The sequence below is a fragment of the Colletes gigas genome, unplaced genomic scaffold (assembly GCF_013123115.1).
Source record: "Colletes gigas isolate AHSC1104 unplaced genomic scaffold, ASM1312311v1 Colletes_gigas_Sc00006, whole genome shotgun sequence".
NCBI classification, from domain to species: domain Eukaryota; kingdom Metazoa; phylum Arthropoda; class Insecta; order Hymenoptera; family Colletidae; genus Colletes; species Colletes gigas.
In genome coordinates this window covers 736,714-759,317 of record NW_025106635.1, presented here as the reverse complement: position 1 = coordinate 759,317, position 22,604 = coordinate 736,714, and the positions used below count along the sequence as shown (strand labels likewise).

At 35.0% G+C, this 22,604-nt stretch overlaps 4 protein-coding genes across 11 annotated transcripts; 2 read left to right on the top strand and 2 right to left on the bottom strand.

The window, feature by feature from the left end:
- Positions 1 to 12: 12 nt before the first annotated feature.
- On the bottom strand, positions 13 to 4,961 carry LOC122395633 (transmembrane 9 superfamily member 3). The gene is made up of 10 exons (XM_043393371.1): positions 4,534 to 4,961; positions 4,093 to 4,288; positions 3,882 to 4,004; positions 3,557 to 3,801; positions 3,227 to 3,466; positions 2,807 to 3,091; positions 2,477 to 2,685; positions 2,255 to 2,401; positions 2,087 to 2,170; positions 13 to 2,002 (listed from the first exon to the last, which is right to left on the bottom strand). The coding sequence occupies exons 1-10, from the start codon at positions 4,618 to 4,620 to the stop codon at positions 1,858 to 1,860; spliced, it is 1,761 nt and encodes a 586-aa protein (XP_043249306.1). The 5' UTR covers positions 4,621 to 4,961; the 3' UTR covers positions 13 to 1,857.
- Positions 4,962 to 5,022: 61 nt separating this feature from the next.
- On the top strand, positions 5,023 to 8,784 carry LOC122395665 (uncharacterized protein C630.12). Of its 3 annotated transcripts, none has more exons than XM_043393443.1 (8): positions 5,023 to 5,158; positions 5,912 to 6,061; positions 6,273 to 6,482; positions 6,591 to 6,753; positions 6,834 to 6,965; positions 7,033 to 7,167; positions 7,245 to 7,476; positions 7,548 to 8,784. In XM_043393443.1, exons 2-8 carry the CDS (start codon positions 6,045 to 6,047, stop codon positions 7,718 to 7,720), a joined length of 1,062 nt encoding a protein of 353 aa, XP_043249378.1. In that variant the 5' UTR covers positions 5,023 to 5,158; positions 5,912 to 6,044; the 3' UTR covers positions 7,721 to 8,784. The 3 variants fall into 3 exon arrangements, with proteins under 3 accessions (XP_043249378.1, XP_043249379.1, XP_043249380.1); XM_043393444.1 differs by having other exon boundaries at positions 5,045 to 5,158; positions 5,929 to 6,061; XM_043393445.1 differs by lacking the exon at positions 5,023 to 5,158 and adding an exon at positions 5,273 to 5,542.
- Positions 8,785 to 10,738: 1,954 nt separating this feature from the next.
- Positions 10,739 to 21,322, top strand: LOC122395874. Its single transcript, XM_043393785.1, is given in 11 exon segments — positions 10,739 to 10,981; positions 11,244 to 11,443; positions 11,707 to 11,867; positions 11,949 to 12,243; positions 12,395 to 12,590; positions 12,665 to 12,753; positions 18,784 to 18,905; positions 19,456 to 19,700; positions 19,812 to 19,990; positions 20,215 to 20,405; positions 20,500 to 21,322. Coding segments are annotated over 11 exon segments (2,049 nt in total). The 5' UTR covers positions 10,739 to 10,914; the 3' UTR covers positions 20,804 to 21,322.
- On the bottom strand, positions 12,805 to 16,368 carry LOC122395635 (heparan-alpha-glucosaminide N-acetyltransferase-like). Of its 6 annotated transcripts, XM_043393378.1 has the most exons (13): positions 16,068 to 16,158; positions 15,816 to 15,916; positions 15,475 to 15,664; positions 15,274 to 15,401; positions 15,012 to 15,118; positions 14,825 to 14,934; positions 14,662 to 14,759; positions 14,481 to 14,588; positions 14,087 to 14,360; positions 13,711 to 14,008; positions 13,517 to 13,641; positions 13,237 to 13,420; positions 12,806 to 13,153 (listed from the first exon to the last, which is right to left on the bottom strand). In XM_043393378.1, exons 3-13 carry the CDS (start codon positions 15,604 to 15,606, stop codon positions 12,975 to 12,977), a joined length of 1,743 nt encoding a protein of 580 aa, XP_043249313.1. In that variant the 5' UTR covers positions 15,607 to 15,664; positions 15,816 to 15,916; positions 16,068 to 16,158; the 3' UTR covers positions 12,806 to 12,974. The 6 variants fall into 6 exon arrangements, with proteins under 6 accessions (XP_043249317.1, XP_043249313.1, XP_043249315.1 ...); XM_043393382.1 differs by lacking the exon at positions 16,068 to 16,158 and having other exon boundaries at positions 12,805 to 13,153; positions 13,711 to 13,993; positions 15,816 to 16,058; XM_043393380.1 differs by lacking the exons at positions 15,816 to 15,916; positions 16,068 to 16,158 and adding an exon at positions 16,297 to 16,368.
- Positions 21,323 to 22,604: the final 1,282 nt, after the last annotated feature.

Here is a 22,604-nt window from a genome sequence, read left to right as displayed (position 1 = left end):
TTTTATTTACAACATTGTAGAATGAAAATTGTAACTTTGAATTTGAAATTTCTGTGCACGAGTGTTTTATTTACAGTCCGTCGTTTCGATTACGATATCTTTTAAAAGAAAAAGTAATGATTATAATCGATATACAGGGTAGAAATAGCGACGAGGCCCGCTGAATCCCAAAATGATCGTAATGTATCTAAAAACGAAGTGTAATGTTAAAACGCGGAACGGCAGTCGTAGCAGAAGTATACAGCAATTAATTTTAACGATTACATTTAGAATTACTAGAAAAGAAACTTACATTATTAAATAGATAAATACTGATTTTGTTGTAAGATAATATAAAATTCTATACATCAAAACAATAGAAGAATTGAGTGCATTAGTATATGAAATTTTATATGCTTTGATTAAGTGTTTACAATTGTATAATAAACACCTCATAGTATGGAATTTTTCACTCACTTAGGAATAATATACGAATTTCAGATTTTTCCATTATCATACAGTAACGTTTTAATCGTAAAAATTGTCCAAAGTATGTGTGCGAAATAATTGAATAAAATTTTATAATGTCAGGATCAATGAACTAATAAAAGACAGTAAACTTGTTGTACGTAGAAATTTTATATTTCTTAGAATTGCTATGACTAACAACAAACTGTATATTCATTTGAATATCCTCACTGATGTTCACTGTGATCCTCAAATTTCAATCCCCTTCGTTCAAATATTGATGCTTCTGTGTCGATTAATGTGAACTTAAGACATTTATCCGCACAAAGAGGATCACTATCAAAAGAATCATTTTTTTTTTTCCTGGATATAGGCTCACGATATTTTTACATTTTACCAATGCACTCACAAGTTCGTAACGAAGGAAATCCACCTGAACGAAATGTTTGTGGCGTATAGTACGAAAGCCAATGGTAAAAAAATTTCTTATATTCACGTTCTTACTTCGATCTAACATCTAGCTTATCTAAAAATTCATGTTATTATTAATCGTCGAAATCGAGCGTCGTTCTTTATACTATCAAAAATTCCAGTCTAGAGTCACACAACCGAGGCACTGTTCTACTAGCATTAAAGTACTCACACTTTGAATACATATTTTCTTTTTCTTTTTTTTCGAAATTATAATATACAATTCATGTACAAATTGAATTTATTTTTAATTTTTTTCTCTTACTTTTTGTTACAATACGTAAGTTTAACCTTCATGTTTTGAATAATTCCAACGAAATTGTTAATATTTGTGGCATGAGAAACGTATCAAGCGGTTAGCACACCGAAACTTTCATAATGTCTCTAAACTCAGAATTCTGTTGTATTTTTCTATGCACGAATTCACGTGCTGAAAAAAAGTTTGCGATTTTTCCAGCAGTGTCCAGCAAAATTGAGCAATATTTATAGTTAGTTGTAAGTAAAATAGTGATCCTAGAGTTGCATAATCATTGAAACCTGCATTTTACATAATATGGAACTGTGACTCGTGAGACGAATAATATACGCGACTGTTTGAATTGGCAAACAATTCGTTTCAGAGACGCGCACTATCTGTTATAGGACTCAACTTCGAAGAAATAAATTGTCTGCTTAAATTGAAAATGTCGTTACGATACGTTTACATCGATGCTCAATGACGAAATATTTGAAATATTCTTTAAAATATTCATTCTAATGATATTGGTTGATGTCGATTTAAAGGTTTTCTTTTATGGGGGGTGATTCGCGGGCCATGATCGATGTAGATAATTAAAACTACCGGAAGAAGAAGAGTCCTACTTCTGAAGGAGTAGCAGTACCCGGTACGCTTCAAATTTTTTTAAATCCACAGCGTAGACATTACACTAGAGTTATGCTTTAGTCTATTTTGACCGTGGAATAGATCTTTCGTACAAATGCATTAGTGCCGACGTAACCGACTGTTCCACACATTATACCTAAGGCAAGGCTAAATAATGCCATATAACCGAAGTAAAATGCTGTTTGGAAGAGACCATACATTCTGAAAATAAATCGTAATGTGATTAAATTTTTAATAAATTTATATTTATCGTATTGTAATGAGGCAAATGTGGTAAAAACGTACTTAGTTTTGAAAAAGAAATAATAAAAGGAATACACGTAGACATATTCAGCAGTTGAGGCTGCCGCTAAAAAACTTGTCCACTGCCTATGAAAAGGAACAAATACAAGTGAATTAAAAAAAGAACATTATTTAGCGATGTTCGATAATTAGTAATCAGAAAATTCTTACCATCGATAATCTTCAGCATTTAGCAAAAAGTATGTACATACGATAGTAACACAAACGGTTACTATCATTAAAATAACGAATACTAATAACATAAAACCGTAAACGTAATAGATTTTATATGCCCAAAATGAGGTAAAAATGAAGTACCTGAAAAAAGAAACAACACAAAAGTATCATTTTATTTGATCCATGATGCTTTACCGCGTAAGCGATGAAACCTACATTTCAATGAATATTGAACCAAAAGGCAAGATACCACCAAGCATTATGATGATCAGTGGTTCCATAAACCATTTTTTTTCAGGAATAGGTCGAGGTACTGCATTAACTCTACATGGCGCGTCCGGTGTTCCAGCTAAATTGCGACCCAAAATGGTTCCGACTAATGTTAATGGTAATATAACAAATATACAAATACATGTAACTGCCACCTGTAAATAAAATTATTTTTGTTATCGTTTCAGGAAAACATACAAAGTATTAATATACATATTTCAATAGTTGAATACTTTCATGTACAATACGTACAAATGAAAGTTTTATATCACTTACCATAGAGCCGAAAGGTATAGCGCGGCTAGCATGATAATACATCGCGATAAAGTTAATAAAGAATGCAGTGCCACAGACGATGAGAGGTAACATAAAGGCACTGAGTATCATCTGTTTAATCCAAATACGTCCTCCCATGCGAGCATACAAACCTCCTCCAGCATAACCGTTTATGGGTGATGTAGCAGCGTACACAAAAATTGCTGTAGATAGCATTGATCCTCTTTCCGTATATAACTCTCCGAGGATAGCAAAAATAATAACGCTAAGTACAACAACTGTCACCTGCGATGAAATAAATTACTAAGATATTATTCAAATCGTTCTATGAAACGTAAACGTTCAATTATCAAATTAATTGAACAATTTTTCTTTACGAAAATTGAATATAATTTTGATTATTTTAATGAAATTAATTACCTGATAGCCTGCACCTATAAGAGCTGAAAAAAGCATCGCATGGCTAGCTGGTCTAAATACATCCCCATGAACTTGTTTCCAGCCATATTCATCGCCTAAATCTCGTTCCATATCATCCATTTCTTCGTCTCTACTGTACCTAGCATAGTCTTTTCTTAAGGTACGCATTAAAATCATCGAAACGAGTCCAACTAGGAACATCACCATCATGAAACTATTGAAGATGCTGAACCAGTGAATCTAATAAATAAAAAATCATTTTTATGGCAGGATTTAAATGCGAACCTTAGAATTTGTTACCAACATTTTTGAAATTACAAAGATGCTTACTCTGTGTTGGAAAAAGTTAGGATCCAAATATTTATCAAATCTGTCTTCGAACTTAACATTACTCTTTTTCCAATTAATTTCATAACTAAAAGAAATAGCTGCACCTGGCACCAATTTTACTTTATTTTCACTGGTTAAATTTACATCGACTATTTGCTTTCCATTGTATCCTATATCGAATTTTTTATGCGTCCAAATGTGGTAAGATACAACCCCGTTATTTTCTTCTGGCTCTCCCACAACTCCTAATGAATATCGTTAAAAGAAACATCGGTTCAAATAATGGTAAAATGTTAGAGAGAAGGAAATGAACTTTAGCATTTACCCCAAATTGGTAGATCATCCATATACATCTTATACCAATACTGATTCTTCACTGCATATATAAAAGCTTTTTCACTCTCCTCGGATAATCTTATTTGACAATATTCCATTTTTGCAACATCGGCTGTAGATATAGCAAATATAAAGTATTACTAGAACATACGTAAAAATGAAACCAATATTTAATGTCAATTAATAAAACCATTAAGTACCCTTAAATTCAATTTCCAAGCCGCTGAATTTAAGTTCGATGCCTTGTAATGCTTCGGAAAAGGTTTCGTGATAATGATTGATGACATTTTTGGTGCCCATACAAAAAGGTAACGAATAGTACGAATAAGTTTCTTGACGATTATGATATGGTCCTACCGTACTCATCCATAGTACAACCTCGTCGTTATCTTCGTACTAACGAAAAAGAAAAGGATAAATTATTGGATAATAAGGTTCGAAATTAATGAGTGATTAACAATGTTTTACTTTAAAGATAGCATAAATTAGACATAGAAATATGTGATTACTCTTCATGGAATGGTATCGGAAAGATAAATCGCGACGATAAAGAATACAAGTGTCGTAATGCCGACAAGGATGTGGTTACAATATCTTTGCAACTTAAACATTTGAAAAATATGTAAATTCGGAATACTTACGATGTGAGTATGCTCGTCAGAATGGGCAAAGGGGAGTAGGCTAAGCGCCACAAAGTGGAATAACCATCGTACCCGACACATGTTCATCGTGACGGGAAGGCGCACTAGGCGCCTTATGCTACTACAGACAGAAATTTAATGATATCCGACAATACAAACACTCCATAGATTCACGAAACGTGATCAACGTAGCAGAAACACCGGACGGACAGACACCAGTAGACACGTATTAAAATTCAATGGTGACACTCGTAAGCATTAATACGCGCTAGATGTTAAGAATGGTTCGCTCATTGTCACATTAGATGGCACTTCCATCGATTTTCTTAAGGTCCTGATCGAAATCAGCGATTCTTCATTGCGATAGGAAACTATTTCCAATACGTTCGGTTTAAGTCTAGATCACACGAACGTTTCACCGTGTAACAATTTTGATAGACAATACAAACAGTGCAGACTGCAGACAGACTACAGAGACTGTAGTGCAAACTACAGTTCACTTCGGTCACACGTTAGAGATGGTTGGAATCGCTACTTGAGAATTACGAGTGATTCGATCACGTTTATTTCTAATCGCAATGATTTTTCACAGTGATTCGTAATTTTTCGTGATCCCTTCGAACTAGTAAGAAAGCAGAATTTGTTCTTTGTACGCGTCATCTGAATCGTCAGCTTAAATGCAAATATACCCTTACTATCATTTGTTCTAATCCATATGTATAATTGCATAACATAATATAATTATAGTAAATAATTCTTTTCTAATCTCTTATTTCTTCAGCTGACTCTTAAGAATACACGTAGTAATGTATTTTACTTTTAAATAATTTTGAATATTCAGAATTCTACTACAATAATTGGGATGCCAGTAATTTGATTAGGAGTGGTATTAATAGTTTCCCCATTGTTCTTTCTTAATTATCGAATTTGTAAACAAAAACAAAGATTTTTAGAGTCGTATCACAAACGATATATACGTCTGCGTTACTGTGTTGTTTTTGTTTCACCAGTAAGGGCATTGAATTTCTGATAAATAAATAATAAAATCAGTGGAGTGAAATTATAGACGATCGGTCTATCATTCGAGTTTAAAATGTTGTAAGATTCTATTTTTAAAAAACCAATCGTTGCGTCATAGTATTTATCTCCATCTATAGTGAATATGCAGCGCTTCATAAATATCGATTTTCTTTTAAACCAAGCATGATGCATGATTCAAACAAGATTCGTATGTAACTTTTCAACTTTTCTAAGGTTATATAAAACCCAAGATCGAATGATTGTCGCGACGTAGTTGTTCGAATTGTTTTAAAACAATTGCAAGTATAAGATACCAGAGAATCTGTTTGTTCTAATCGTGCAACCTTTAATTAATTAGATTATCGCATGCCATAGAAAAACGGAACGATGTCAACGGTTCGTTGTTCTTCGAACGATATGCCGAAAGATGTACTGATCTACTTCGGCTATAACATAATTAATGTTATTAGACGACACTAAAAATCTTCGAAATGTTACGACGAAACAGGTGAAACAAACTTATTCCGTTATAACATGTATATTGCTTTTTACCTAATTTTATATAAATGGTGAGAAAGAAAGCGATTCATTATTGTTTTTATTCTTCCTCGCTTTCTTTAATAGTTTTTAGACACTATATTTTAGTTGCAACAACAATTTTAAAACTGGTTAACCGGCAGACAGTTGTTAAGATCTCGTTAATAAATTTTATTCTACAGATTGAAGAATAGGACAATTGCCATTGGCTTTCTAGTAATGGTTACCGTAGCATATAACGAACTTCTAGTCTACGATGTACAGAAGTTTAAATGGTCCGTTCGAGAGTGTTCGGAATGCGTTAAAGTGTTACTTGTTGCCGACCCACAGGTCTTGGGTAAAACGTCTGAAAATTATTTTGGTGCATTGGTAGCACGATGGGATAGCGATAGGTACGAATGAATTAGTTGATTAAACTATCAACTATGTTTAAATCCTGACTTTGTTCTAAAAACTTTAAACATTCACCTCGGTTTTGTTCCACAGTGTCTTATTTCCAGGTACTTGAAGAAAACGTTTTCAAGAGCTTTGGACCATTCTCAGCCTCACGTCGTCGCATTCCTGGGAGACCTTATGGACGAAGGTCACATTGCCAACGAGGAATCGTTTACGGAATACAAACAAAGATTAGATTCCATATTTGAAATGCCTGATCATATTATGGTATACTTGTAATTATCATGAAACTTGTTCAGTATGCATGGTCATTGCTATGCTATACTCAGACATGTTTTTCTTCTCAGAAAATTTATTTACCCGGTGATAATGATATCGGAGGCGAAGAGGATGCAGTCTCGTTTAATATTCATAATAGATTCAACTTTGCGTATTCTCAACCGGACACGTTAGTTTATAAGTCGGTGACATTTTTCAAGGTAATTAAATTTATATGGTAACCGAAATTGTACCGACAAATTGTAACGTATTTATTTAATTTATCAGGTGAACAGATTGACACACAGCATGCCGGAAGCTCCGAAAGATGCCTTTCTGAACGATTACGCGGAGAGAAATACAACAAATATAGTGTTCAGTCATATGCCTTTACTATTCATGCCAGGTACTTTTGTCCAAAATGTAAGCTGATTTTTCTATAAGATTAGTCTCGTAGTTTTGACGTTCGTTTTCGTTAATAATTACATTGCTGGTAATAGGTACTGAAAGAATTGTCTCCTCAAATTATTTTTACCGGACACGAGCATAAAGCAATGCATATCAGCTTGGACACTGCAACAGACCAGTTAAGCGAGATTTGGATTTTACCCCCCTACGAGACACCATTATATCAATTAAGAATGGATGTTGGCGACATTCACGAAGTGCAAATGCCTACCTGTTCGTACAGAATGGGTACACCTCATACAGGATATGGACTAGCTTATATTGGTAGAAAAATTGTGATCTCGTACTCGACTATGAACTTGTTAATGTTTTATTAATCCTTTCCTTGTTTTTAGATACTCAAGAGAAAACAGTAGAATTCACGATATTATGGTTACCAGGAAGATTTCCGCAACTGTGGATTTATGTTTTTGTTGGAATATTCATTCTTGCCTTCAGCATTTTCGTTTTCATTTCCAGTTATTGTTTAAAAAGTCACGCGGTTTATAGCCGTATGTCTTCGATATAATAGAGGGCATACGTACAATTCGAGCTTTTAAAATTTAATATCTACGATAACTTGGCATTAGAAATGAGGTACAAAGATCCGTCCAATACATGTGATTCTGTTACCATCTGTGTCAAGTTTAAAAAAAAAGTAATGCGACGATTACTTGATGGTTCGACTCTTAAAAACGAACAAGACTTAACTACCCGTACATAAATAAAAGTACTTAGAACGTGTTCCTAAATGTCGCAGTCTTATCGAGGTCGACATTTAAAGAATGAACAATTAAAATTTTTAGTAAATCCATACAAACTTTACACCGAAAATCATTTTTGATTAACTTTTAGTACAGTTTAGACGTGAAGTGATGCCAAACTTGTATGTAAATTTTTATTTATGATATATCTATACAATTGATACAGTATTGCTTCTGTATAATTTACTCTCTTTTTTTTTTTTGCAAGTCGTACTTTATAACATAGTATTCTTTTGAATCGTTTATAAGATTGATATAATAACAACTTTGCTATAGTTTAACTGTTTATCTATCAGTGGAACATCGAGACTTGCCACCCTTAAAAATTGCGTCAAACTTTGCATACATTGTGTAAAAAAAATTAGTTCTACAGGGATTTGAATCAGCAACCACCTTTTTTTTAACTTTGGGCGCAAAACTGAAGAGTAATATTGTTGTGGTTGGTATCCATATTTAAAAACAAATCGATACATCAAGTTTGACGCAATTCTGAGTTAATTTGACGGTGCTAAGTTTCGGTATTTTGTTGTAAAAAGATGACAGATAATAGTCGTATACTAAAATATAGTACTTAATATTGTTGAGGAAGATTCCGTTTAAAAGGAACTATTTATATATATATATCTGTTTGCCAGAAATAAATGTTACACGTTGAAGTTTGACCTATTATTTTTTGCATTAATAAATAATAATTACAACTTATAAAACGATGCATAAAAGGATACATCGAACTAACATGTTTAGTAATCGAAAAATGTAAAATACAACAGAAATTGTTAAATCAACATAATATTTTATATATTGCATACATACTAAATCATATTAAAAACGTATACCACAAATGTTTTAGAATAATCTTGTGCAAAATACAATTACTCATCGATTTAATTTATTTATAAAACGTGTTATTAAGATTTCGAGGCATGCTTTTATGTAATAGAGTTAGAACAATGTAAAACATTCGTTATGTTTACATTAATAAAAAATGAAGATGATAGTACATATTTTCCACGTTTTTTATTTACATTGTCCTCTACCTACCCCAGTAATTCCTTAATATTTGTAAATTTTAAAGTTAAAAATATTATTCAAATCTAATTAAGCTATTCAACCATTTCTCTATACATTATTTAATGTAATTAATTAGTTATAAACGAATTACTGGAAGCGGTATTTATTTAAATATAGCGCAAAAATCTGCAAAGAAACGGTATCGCCATCTAATATCAGGAATTCGAACTGCTAAAGTGCATATATATATACGAGCTCACGTACGTGAATGACCTATCATTGTGTTAAAATCTGCAAAGAAACAGTGTCGCCATCTAATATCAGTGTTTCGAAGTCAAAAAATCGTCCCAGGATCACAGAATGTTAGTGGAGGTATCCGGAGTACAGCTACCCCCACTCCTCCTACTCCTGACACGCACTACCTTGATTATTCGTTAATTACTCCTTTCCTGGGATTAAAATAGGAACTATTAGAATTGAAGAATGTAGTATAGACCCTTGACTAGATTCAAGGATAGTTTTTAGAACCATTCCGCCAGTAATTAAGACGTTATTAACGAATATCGGAAGTCGGGATATTTACGGCTGTGTCACCGTCTGCTTTAATCGATGAATTATCAATTTTTTAACTATAATACCCATATTTTGGCTATTAGAGAACCAAGTCGACATCCCTGGCAACATTCAGGGACCGATTTTGTAGCGCTCCATGCTCTAATTAATTAGTTATTAGCGATAGATGCCTAAGGTGTCGCGTGAAAAGGTTAAAAACCGTGACTCGATTTCCGATATTCGTTAATAACTATTTAATGAGGCATAGCATGGTTCTAAAAACTATTCTTGAATGTTGCCAAGGGTCTACACTATATTCTTAAACCCTACAAGTTCATAATTTGTTCCCAGGAAAGGCGTAATTAGTAAATTAACGAGTAGTAATTCATGACAAGCGGAGAATTATCGATTGTTGGATAGTGGCGCCAACTAGTGGCGAAAACAGCGTACTATGGGCTTCTCGGCTTCGTAATGAATTGTTGCTCGTTAATTTACTAATTACGCCTTTCCTGGGAACAAACTATGAACTTTTAGAGTTCAAGAATATAGTCTAAACCCTTGGTAAGATTTAAGGATAGTTTTCAGAACCATGCTATGCCTCATTAAATAGTTATTAACGAATATCGGAAGTCGAACCACTGTTTTTCACCTTTTAACGCGACATCTCAGACATTTATCGCTAATAACTAATTAATTAGAGCATGGAGCGTTACAAAATCGGTCCTTGAATGTTGCTAGGGATGTCTACTTGGTTCCCTAATAGTCAAAATATGGCTATTATAATTGAAAAATTGATAATTCATCGATTAAAGCAGGCAGTGATACAGCCGTAAATGTCACGACTTCCGATATTCGTTAATAACGTCTTAATTACTGGCGGAATGGTTCTAAAAACTATCCTTGAATCTAGCCAAGGGTCTATACTACATTCTTCAATTCTAAAAGTTCCTATTTTAATCCCAGGAAAGGAGTAATTAACGAATAATCAAGGTAGTGCGTGTCAGGAGTAGGAGGAGTGGGGGTAGCTGTACTCCGGATACCTCCACTAACATTCTGTGATCCTGGGACGATTTTTTGACTTCGAAACACTGATATTAGATGGCGACACTGTTTCTTTGCAGATTTTAACACAATGATAGATCATTCACGTACGTGAGCTCGTATATATATATGCACTTTAGCAGTTAGAATTCCTGATATTAGATGGCGATACCGTTTGTTTGCACTTTTTCAGCGTAAATAATAATTGTTTGTTGACAAACAAGAACGTCGCAATACTGATTCGATTGTTATTGATGATGAAATGAAGCGTAATGTCAAAAGAAATTAATCAGTAGCGAGTGATATATAAAATGGGGTTTTTTTGCGGAGATTTCGTGTAATTTTATTATGTACGATGGGGAAACGAAAAGCCAGTGATAATGTAAAAAATCCAAATCAAGATTTATGTGAATTTTTGATGGGTATATATCATTGCATTTTCTATTATTTTCTATTATTTTCTATCATAAATCTTTTACCCTTATTTTTCTTCCTTTAATGCTAGTTTTAATAAAAATATGTGGGTACACAGGTACTCGTAATAATAAATGTTAGGAAATCTCTGATCTTCATTCTATCAATTTACAATTTAAAATCGTTCGATGTGGCTAAATATTAGGATTGTTAATTTCTTATTAATTTTATAACAAACATGTAAAAATATATAATAAAATTATATTACAGAATTGGCAAATTATGAACGAAATGTCAGCAAAAATATTTATAAATACAATGCCTATCGCAAAGCAGCTGGCAGTTTAAGCAGTTTGCCTCATAGAATAGAAAGTGGCGATGCAGCAAAAAAATTACCCGGAATTGGAGACAAAATTGGGAAAAAGATCGACGAGTTTCTTAGCACTGGAAAATTACAAAAACTGGAAACTGTATTTATCCTAATTCATTCGTTTATTAATGTAATATTAGCCATTGGAAAAAGTTTGTACAAATTTATACTACATGCTTAGAACGGCTACAACTTGTTTGCAATATAATAATTTTAATCGTAAAGAATTACTTTACTATTAATTAAATTTACTTGAATTAAACTTTGATAGAAAACTGTAAGTACAAACTTTTTCTGGTAAATAATACGTAATGTATAGATTGCTACTGCATAAATTCTTATATTTCGTATTTCATTCGTTAGATCAATAAGGACGAAACCAATGTTGCAATTAATTTGCTAACACGCGTATCTGGTATCGGGCCTGCAAAAGCAAAGGAACTAGTGGATGCTGGTATCAAGTCTTTGGATGATTTAAAAAAGTCCTCGGACAAACTTAATCATCATCAAAAATTAGGTCTCAAGTACGATGAAACGATAAAATAATGTATACGGAATTAATCGTTCGGGATTATTCGTTCTATGATAATAAATTTTTCGTACAGGTATTTCGAAGACTTTGAGAAAAGAATTCCGAGAAAGGAAATCGAGAAACTCGAAAAACTTATGAAAGATGCTATTACGGAACTGAGCAATGAATATATTGTAACGATATGTGGAAGTTATAGGCGTAATAAAGAAGAAAGCGGCGATATTGATGTTTTATTGACGCATCCGACGTATACTTCTAAAGAAAAAGAATCAAAGACAAAAGTTTCAATTTTAAAGAACGTTGTCGAATGCCTCAAGAAAAAAGAATTAATTGTCGATACGCTGTCTCTTGGATCAACAAAATTTATGGTACGTTGATTTTGTTGTTGCAGAACTTATCTGCTGTTAGTTTGAAACATAAAAATTTCTAGTTAGATACACAATGTATTCGAGCTGGCAGGGTCTAATTTTCGATAATAATACTTGCCTTCCGTTGTATTTAAAAATGAGGTTTTTCTAGGGTGTTTGTCGCGTTCCGGACGATAACAGGAAACCATTTAGAAGGCTTGATATTATATTGGCGCCTTATGATCAGTATTATTGTGCTGTACTTTATTTCACTGGAAGCGACCTTTTCAACAAAAATATGAGGGCACATGCTTTGGAAAAAAAATACACCCTGAACGAATATACATTGAAACATCTCACACCCGAAGGTACGTTAATTTATTACATGATCATAGTATGATAACGTATATGGATACATTGATAAGCTACAAGTTAATTACAGGAGTACCTGGAAAGGCAGAAAAAATTACATCCGAAGAAGACATTTTTCGAATTTTGGAGTTACCGTACAAAGAACCAAAGGACAGAAACGCATAAATTATGTGTATATATTTTTATAATTTATTAATTACACTACTACGTTTCTTTTTACCCAACTATTAAAATCAATCGACACAAAGATTACACTATTTATTACTTTTATTTATAAACGTAAAATACAATGTTGAAAATAAGCGTTTCAGCTAAGAGAATTATTATATCAGAATACCTTTATATTCGTGCGTTATAATACCATACGGGTGCATGTACTTTTATACAGTTATAATGATATCTTTCCAATAAAGAAAATATGCAATTATTCCCCATAATGTTGTCGTCCATAAATTCATAAACAGAAAGGATGAGTGACTGTGATAAGGTACGTTCCATGACCACGGAAATAAGCCTTTCGTTAATGTATCACCCACGTAGAGAAAAATTGGATTTGTTCCTTTAACAAACGGTATACGTGACGCGTGCATGCAAGTTTTTGGAAAAGAAATATTTAAAATTACTTTACGTAATATTACATACCAGCATAAATAAACGGAGCTCCACTCCAGTACTGTCTATAATCGATAAGAATATACAGAACTGCGTACAATAAGAAAGCAAGGCTAGAGCTTGTCAGAACAAACGACAACGACATCATTTTCTTGCTGACTGGAATTACTCCTCCTTGCGTCTTAAAGTTGCATAAAACTCCAGCAACGACACCCTGGGAATAAGTTTTTTATTTTACCGACTCGATGAAAGGGTTTCTTCGTTAATGCTTTTTATTTTTCTATTTTCAATTAGAAAGAAAATTACTTACTGTAACAATTGCCCACAGCAACCATCTAATTACTTTGGAATTACACTGATAGTAAAACATTAAAATCTTGCCAGCATGAACACCAAAGTAAACAATCAATATAGCCGATATGGTGTTCATTAGTCCTGTAATTGTCGACATTAATATGTATTAAAAATTCTATCTTTACTTAATGCCTAACTGTTGCAACATACCTTCCGGATCGTAAGGTGAAATGTAATCATAGATAATATTTTTCTGCTTGGAGTACATATGATTTCCAAAGATCATTCTGTCTATGTAACCAGCTGCGCCTGCGGTACAGTTTTCGTATTTTCCGCGATGGTCGTATTTTCCACCAGGTCCGAGGTATCCCGTTGGGCAACCGGGTACAGGTAGGAAGAACGTTAGTAAAGTGTGAATAGTCAAAATGCTAGCCATAATCAACCACTGCGGCCAGCTTCCCAGAATATCTCGAAGCCACGCGAAGCGGCCAAACTGAAGCAACGTATCCTAAATAAGTTATTTTTGCAGATACTCGTCGGGCAAATATAAAAATCTATATGTTATGAAAATAATTTTTATAGAAACCTGAGAATAAGGTTTCATGAAGATTGTTTCCAGCGTGGCGCACACGAAGTATGATACAGCTAACAATTGGAGGACACCAGGGAAACGAAGATTGGATAAAGAGGCCATCGTACCCTTCGAATGCAAATTCTGCACCGAATTCAACATTAACCCGATTAGTATTAATATCGCCGATCGTAGAAGACAACGTAAGGATATTTTTGTACGCGAAGCCACTATGCGAAGTTCTGCGCGTTTTGATATTGCTATCGTCAGTCCCATAATCCATGCAAACCTGCAAGCAACTAGGGCTTGAAAATTGTTACGATACAAGTTTAGGTTCTTGAAACATATTCGACTAGAATTTTTCTACAACGGTTTCCAACAATTATCTTTCGAGCATGCAATAACTCACCAAGGAAGCACCAAGTCTGCCACAGTGAGCCCAAACCATGCACTGTGATTGAACATGACATACTTTCCACCACCATTGTTAACAAATATCATCAACAGTACACATATTCTGTAACAATGAAGGTAATATCATAGCTGAAAGAAACTAATTATATGGGATACGAACAAGAATATACGATTACCCTCTAAATGTATCCACAGAATGTATTCTAGTACTAGATTTTGTTGTTCTAATTACTGAATGCGTTGTATTTTCTGTTTCTTGAAGTCTATCTAAATCCTGTTGGTAAAAACAAACGAAACGATTAAAGTCTGCTACGACTAAATCCATTACTGGATACCTACGTCGTGTACATTATCAGGCGACAATTTCCCCCTTATCATTCGCACAATGACCTTTGATGTTGTCCACAGAATAGCTAGTAGGGTATACATCATGAACGCTGCAAAGATTGCTGTAACAGCAATTAATTATTAATATTTCACGATTAATCATAACCACGGAAGGCTATTATTATAAAATATAACGTACGAAGATAGGTCCCTGTTGATTCGCGTATTACATAAATATCGGAACAGTTATTTCCGGAAGATATATTCCATCCATAACTACCATGCTCTATGAAAGAATATGTTGTGCTGGGAAATGTTATAAATAAATACATTAGATTATTGTAATTGTTAGGGGAAGGTAATTATGCCTTGTTTATCGATACACGACAGCAAAGATGACAGAAATCTTGTACGAGTCTAACATATACTTTATTAGACATTTTAAAAGACAAGATGCTTACTGACAATATTCTAGGTATCCGGATGACGATTCGTTAACTCCATAATATATATGTAACGGGTACTTTGTTGATACCACTACACTTGTGTTTTTCTGTGGTGGTAAGGTAGCATGTAGCATGCCATTGCCCTATAAATAATTTAACAGTATGCATAGACTTTATAAAATGCAGTAATTTCATTAAAAGAATGTGACTGCATACCCAATAAGCTTCCCATGCTATCGAATAAAAGAGAACAGGGTATTTGTACAAATTTAAGATATAAAAACAAGCTTGGTCTATTCCAAGTGTAGCATTTGCATCGATGCAAGGCTCGAGAGTCAAGTTTAACATCTTGACAGATATATGTCCAAACGTATATACCTTATTTTCATTAATTATTTAGGTCAAACTGAAAAAAGAAAAATATATGTGATATATTGGCTGACAATAGTCTTACAATACAAACATTAAAATTAAAATGGAAAATTAAAGCTCCAAAAGAATATTTTCTATAGCAACGACATATGTGTTTTGATTTTCTTTGAGATTATGGATTTGACCTCGCATAAAATTTATCTCGCCATCAATTAGGAACGCTGTCACGTAATCGAGTGTATGATTTTCTTCTTCTTTTTCCCGTGTATTTGGCATTAACGAGACACTTTAACAAAATACACGAGCAATTAAACTTTTTCTGTGTTCACGTTCAAATAGACACAATGACGATTGTTCAATCACAGGACGTGATTAAACGAAATGTTTTGATCGCTACGGATCAACAAAGACAAACAACACACATACGACGAACGCACCTAGCGCAGCCGCCTTGTATTTGAAACAAATGAGAGAATGTAGCGCGAGTTATTTGGAAAACAATGTAATTTATGTAGTATCGTTAAATGCGCAGCCCCGAATGATGCAATTGCATAATTTAAGCGTAAAACGAACAATTACTTATCGAACGTTATATTGTGCGTGAAACATGACGGATGTAGCGATATTTCGTTGCGTTTCGTAGTAGTGGTAGATATACGTACTTACACATGCCGAATTCGAAAGCTTGTTGTATTCCAATGTTTTCCAACTTTGCAAGAACTTTTCCAAGAGAGACAAACTTTTGACGGACCCCTTAAAATAAAATGAAATTAGCTTTTTTAGTATATTTTAAAACTACTTAAACTCCTTGTCGTACAATGACGAGTGTGACCTGTATAAGTTCTTTGTGCCAAATTGCACAATGACGATTATGCATACAATTAATTTGTTCCTATTTTTACTGTTAACGACAGAAAACTTTTTAATTAAAAGTGCTGGTAATAAAACAATATTGAAATCCAGGAATTTGAACTCCCGCTGAAATGGATCTACGTCATAAATATGGCAGTCTCTATCTATGACGTCAGAATGTGTATTTATTTACATTACATTTTGATGAATATGAGATGTAGCTAGAATGGAAGAATCTCAAGTGGAAAATATAAAAATATCTAATCTAAATATTGTGTAATATTGCAATGTCCCCTAACATTCATCAGAATACCAGATTTCATTTTACCAATATCTATACTTTAAATTAAAGTAGTAACGACCATAGAACTCTATGCTAGCTAATTTAGTATAGAGAGTTTAAAAATGTTTTGACAAAACCGCGCGCAAGATTAATATACGTATATATCAGGCAATAAAGATAAAATTTTGTTCTTTTCTGGATGAATACTTCCAAATTAGCACCATCAGTTTATCACCCTTTAGGGTTGTTACAAAATTTTTATCTTACATGTATGCATTATTTTAAAAAGAAGGAAAAGTAAAAAGGGAGCGACTTTCGACTCGTTACTCGCTTACCACATCCTGAGTCCGTTAAAAAATGATACCTAACTGAGACTATGAGCAGAAAATGCTTCTCTAGGCAACGCGTTCTGATAAATATCGGAGGCACGATAATAACTGATAAAACTGCGGTGTGTTTCGTGTCCCCTTAGTCGACGGTCAGATATCCGAATCAGTTAGCAAAACCGAGTGTATACGATGATCGGTCTTCTGTTCTGTATACTAACTTTAACCCGGACCACTATAGTCTATATTTCGAACCGATGGTTCCACACTATGGGCAATTTCGACGCAGTGGACAATCAGGTAACGCGTTGCCTTCTGTTGAAATAGTCCAATTAATGGGAACATATTGTTCCCCTTATGCCAAAAAAGAAAAGTTTCACATTTCGAGTAAATTGGCTCCTATCTAGTTTGTTAAAGTTGTACTTGATCTTAGGTCCTTTAGAATTGATATAAATACGCTTGTTGTTTGTGTTGTAAGTGCATAATTCTGCGTGGTACACTGAGGGAGATGTCCCTGATGATCGAGCGTCAATCTCTTAAGAATACTCGATCGTTCTTGCAAAGGGTGCGTCGTGCGCTTAATCATTATGCACAGTGTTCACTTGACAGTTTTACTCTCGAGAGTCGGTATCGAGAATTAAGAGCTCTTTCGTACAAGCTAGCGGAAGAGCCTTCACGTTGGAAATTGTCTCGTCGCTTGTAAAGTCATTAAACTCTAATGTAAGCAAATGACTCGGTGTACACTGTCGGTCATAAGTGTTGCCAATATTTGGACCATCGTAACTTTGTGAAAATAAGTCGTACAGTAATTATAGTGTCCGCCTTGTATTCTATTGGAATAGATTTTATATCGAAATTGTATTCCCGCAGTTAGAGTCCATTTTGTCCGCGGTTTCGTGTTTCCCGATCATCGACAAAGATATCAGCGTGAGTAAGATGAGCGTCCTTTGTTCTTCCGTGATCTAATTCTTCGTTATCGCGACCCGAAGCTTCTAGATCTAGAACTACCTGCACTTCATCCGAGTTTTCTTACGCCGTTATCGGCCACGTTGCTGTCAAGAAACTCGCGAATCCCCGAAGAAAAATCCGAGGGGGAACGCAGGATGCACGTCGCGGTTAAACAAAGCAGTTTCATCCAGATAAGGAAACGACCTAGAAAGATAACGACAGAAAGGAAAAACGGTCGGTGAATCATGGAACAAAGAAAACAGAAAAGTTCAATCAACGCTACTTCTATCAAAGGTGTCGATATACGGACGAACCCTTCGCTATCATTTATACCTCGATCGAAATTTTCATCTATACATAGAAGAATTCTGTCTCGATTTTCATTGCTCGATGGTAAACTCGGGAAAAACCTAGTTTTATCGATCTGATTTGACACGTTGTTCGTTCAACGTTTATCCGATTTTTGCGAAATTTTATGATCCATCGGCAATCGATGATCCTCAGCAGATTAGACCAAGCCGTCTGATTACACCGCATCGTAGGAAATCGGGTCACGGTCAGCGAGAGTAGATGCGTTTCCCCGTTGCGTCGATCGAGTCACGGATATAACATATCTGAAACAAACGATAACATTAGTCATCGGTGAATAAATTAATTCTTGGAAAGTAACGAAAACACAGTTGTATTCCTATGACCATATTCGTAAGAATTTAATGTTTTCAGAAATATCTTTTTTACTTTTAGGGCTCTTCCTCCTGTTTAGCAAGACCACGGGCTACAAAGATGGCGAAACGCAAGCACTCCACCGATGTTATCTACATGCCTGGTACATACGAAGATGACGATCACAAGGAGTACACTATAGGGTAAAAGCGTCGTTCGCATCGTTAATCAATAAACAAACTTAAGTCGTTCGAGTATAAAGTAACAGAATTATAAAAAATAATTTGTTAGAATTTACGTTGAATTTAATCGATGTAATAACATAGGGTTGTCCGGTAAATGGCGTTATTAAAGGTACAATACAATGTACAGCAGGCCTGAAGAGATTAATGAACGGATCAAACGGATCCCGCGAACCCTTTGTTCCACCGTGAGCACGACAATTGATCAATTCCGTTTGATCGGCGCCGGGTAACGATCTTCCTGTCTTCATTGATCACGGCGAATCTTGAAAACTATCCAAACAACAAACAGTTTCTTGATCGAATTAACAAAGAATGAAACGAAAACGAAACGTAACGCGATCTACAAAGGTTGATCTCATCCCTTTGAAACTGAACTCTACTAGCGAACGAGTAACGCGTTATTATTTTATTTTGTTTAAATTTGTTTGCGCGCGAAAAAGAGAAAGAAACGTTATAGACATAAAATTTGCGAATAAACACAATGTTTATTTTTTTTTTTTTATTGCAGCAAGTCGCCGGTCATCGTTAAGTTACCGGTTAGCAAAGACGCGATTTTCTACAAAATGGATCACAAAATGCGTGGAAAATGCGTGATACTGAATCACGATACCTTCGATTCGGAGATGCTTCAGCCACGAAAAGGATCTACGATCGACGTGGAAACGATAGCGGAGACCTTCAAAAATCTAGGCTTCACAGTGATAGATCATTCGAACCTTCCTTACGACGACATCGAAACGAAGATGATAGAACGTAAGCGTTATTAAAATTCATTGGAAGGCGTCTCTCCTAAAAAAAAAGAATTTGAAATTATCCGTTTTGTAGTACGGTAACTTTCTGTCGTTCTTTTTCTTTCGATGGTAGTGAGCAAGGACGATCACAACGACAGCGATTGTATTTGCATCTTCATACTGACGCACGGGAGGACCAACGGACTGATACACGCGAGAGACTATGCTTTCTCGTTAGTGAAACTCTGGGCGCCATTCACCACGGATAAATGTGCCTCGCTTGCTGGAAAACCGAAGCTTTTCTTCATCCAGGTAAATCAATATTTCTCCTTTGCTGTCCCGATTAAACGTCATATTTAAAGCGAGGACGGGGGACGCTCGAAACCTTGAAACGTCTTCTTATTTTTATCGTTCGAAACTCTCGAAACTCGAGGAAATTTTTCCAAGAAATAAATGTACTGAAAATGATGAGAAAACAAGCGGTTTTGAGTCTCTTGGTAGATCTAACGTTGAATGATTGTTTCGATCGTTTGCAGGCTTGTCGAGGCTCAAAATACGACGGTGGTACAATGGTTTACGCAAGTGGTAATACATCGCAAACAGATTCGGCGGCTACAATACCTTACAAAATCCCTACGCACGCGGACTTCCTTTTCGCTTACAGTACAGTGGAAGGTAAAGTTACCAGTCGTATACGAGCTTAACAAACTGACGAATTTACATATCGGTGAACGTCGAAAGCGTACAACGAATCATTTTAACGTTTACAAATATTTTTCAGTCGATTGAAATGCTAAACTTTCCGCGTATCAGAGGCAAAGATAAATGGGCTTGCGACGTTCGCGTAACGAACAATTTATAACGTTTGCGTTATCGGTGTTTTCAGGTTTCTCTTCGTGGCGAGACGCGGAGTACGGCACATGGTACATACAGTGTTTGTGCAAAGTTATACAGGAATATTGGGAGACCACCGATTTGCTGAAAATGTTGACGATAACGGCGCGTACGGTCGCCAACGATTGCACGTCCAGTCACACTAATCCAGCCAAGAACAATCAGAAGCAAATGCCTTCATTGACGTCCACGTTGACCAGAGAGGTCTTCTTCGCTAAAACAAAAAAATAATTAACGTTCAATGACAGTGTACGATGAAGTAATTCTTTTGAGATCTCTGTTTCTTTTTTTAATTTTATACGAACCGTTGATACCAAACGACGACGCGAATAAGCGAACAAATTATGTGCTCAATTATTCGTAGGTTCTGTGCTTTAATGCGCAGAAAATAGTTTGTTCGTTCGAAACGCTTCTTCGGCCACGTGGGTCGTTTAATTGTGATAAATGGATGAAAACGCATTGATGGCTCAATCTTCTCAGCATCGGCCCACGTTGTCGCGCGCTATTTTAAGTAGATAATCCTGGCTCTCGTTATTAATAGCTAATTTATTATACATTTGTTAGGATAATCGTAATTCGACTGTGCGTGTATGTATATTACGTTAAATTAATATTATCTGTTTAATTTTCGTACGAAGCGTTTAAAAGCAGAGCGCGGCAGATACAATTTTTATAACATTATTATCGATAATCGTACTATTTTTGTTTTTGTTAACTACGACGACGATTTACCATTTTTACTTCTTATTTTGATTCGTTAATTCAATCGTTAAAGTTTAATATCGAAAATCAAAGACTAATTAAATAAACATTTTTAAGAAAAAAACAAAATGAAGCGATTGTTTTCTGATATCAGAAGTTTCCTTTAAACGCGTGGAAATGATCTTACAAATTGGAAGATACTCGTAAAGTGTTCTCAGCGACCGGAATTATTTAACTCGCGGAATATTTCTACACCGATGGACGAATCTTCTTTTTCCTCCTCTTCAGCGTTTCTCTAAAGATCGTTTCATCGTTTCATCGTTTCTCTTGAACATCCCGGCGGTGCCACTTCATCTTGATCTACAATTTCATGCCTATCTTCTGTTCCTGTTCTCTCTTCCGTTTTTTCCGATCTTCGTTTCGCGTAACATTTCCCGTGAATCTCTCGACTACTTGTCCCTAAAGGTTCTTCCATCAGTATACATATGTATAATTGGCTCTCGGCACCGAACTGCTCGTTAACTTTAAACAAGCGATAGCGATGTGCCACCAATTACTGTTAGGCTAAAAAAAATCCTCCTTCACGGGAAACCGTGAACCAATGCTTGGTAATACTTGGATGACATATGGCCAGAGACAGAGAGTAGTTTTAGAAAAGAGATTTGTGATTTTGGAAATCATTTAAAATGGACTAGAACGTTTGGGATTCACTCGAGATTTCTTCGATCAGTGTCATGGCTCAGACGTCTCCGGATCGTATTTCCAGACAAGGCTATTCTCGTAATAGACAACGATCATCACCGTCGAACTGATTCAAATTGTTCCCCTTGTAGACAATGAAAATTGGTTAAACGCAGACGCAACGTAATTGCAGCGATTAGCTAGGCATTCGCTTCGTACCCGATGGGTATTCTAACATGGAAATCGATTGGTTTTCCAAACAGAAAATCCCATAAAAATGCGTGTTAACAACCTGACCTTTTCAAAAACTTTGTCTCGATAATAAAAATAATTAGAGCACGAGGAAAAAGCGACGGAACCTTGGACCTTATCCGTTATAAAATTCCTTCGCTTCACCCTCATCGGGGTCAAAAACAAAGCGTCGATTTAGGTCATCGAAGGTCTTATAAACAAAATTTTCCATCGACTAATTTACTTCACACATTTTGCAGTTGCGTCGTGGCTTAAAATTACATCGAAGCTCTTATACATATGCATTTCCGGTAAAATCGAGGCGACGTTTAATAAATTTCAACCAGCTTTAGTTTTTGCTCAACTGAATCATATAAAACTGTGCAATGGAGTTGCAATTTCTTCTTTTTTTAGATGG

Bases quoted from the DNA above. Each gene is read 5' to 3' on its own strand.
- LOC122395633 (XM_043393371.1), bottom strand. From the start codon at position 4,620: ATGAACATGTGTCGGGTACGATGGTTATTCCACTTTGTGGCGCTTAGC. The intron at 4,005-4,092 runs GTACTTAATGGT...CTATATCTACAG, and splicing joins CTTGGAAATTGAATTTAAGG to CCGATGTTGCAAAAATGGAA. The intron at 3,092-3,226 runs GTAATTAATTTC...ATTTCATCGCAG, and splicing joins TTATAGGTGCAGGCTATCAG to GTGACAGTTGTTGTACTTAG.
- LOC122395665 (XM_043393443.1), top strand. The intron at 6,483-6,590 runs GTACGAATGAAT...TCTTATTTCCAG, and splicing joins GCACGATGGGATAGCGATAG to GTACTTGAAGAAAACGTTTT. The intron at 6,754-6,833 runs GTATACTTGTAA...TTTTCTTCTCAG, and splicing joins AAATGCCTGATCATATTATG to AAAATTTATTTACCCGGTGA.
- LOC122395635 (XM_043393380.1), bottom strand. From the start codon at position 15,606: ATGTTAAACTTGACTCTCGAGCCTTGCATCGATGCAAATGCTACACTT. The intron at 14,935-15,011 runs GTACGTTATATT...TTGCTGTTACAG, and splicing joins ATCAACAGGGACCTATCTTC to CAATCTTTGCAGCGTTCATG. The intron at 14,009-14,086 runs GTTTCTATAAAA...TAACTTATTTAG, and splicing joins TCATGAAACCTTATTCTCAG to GATACGTTGCTTCAGTTTGG.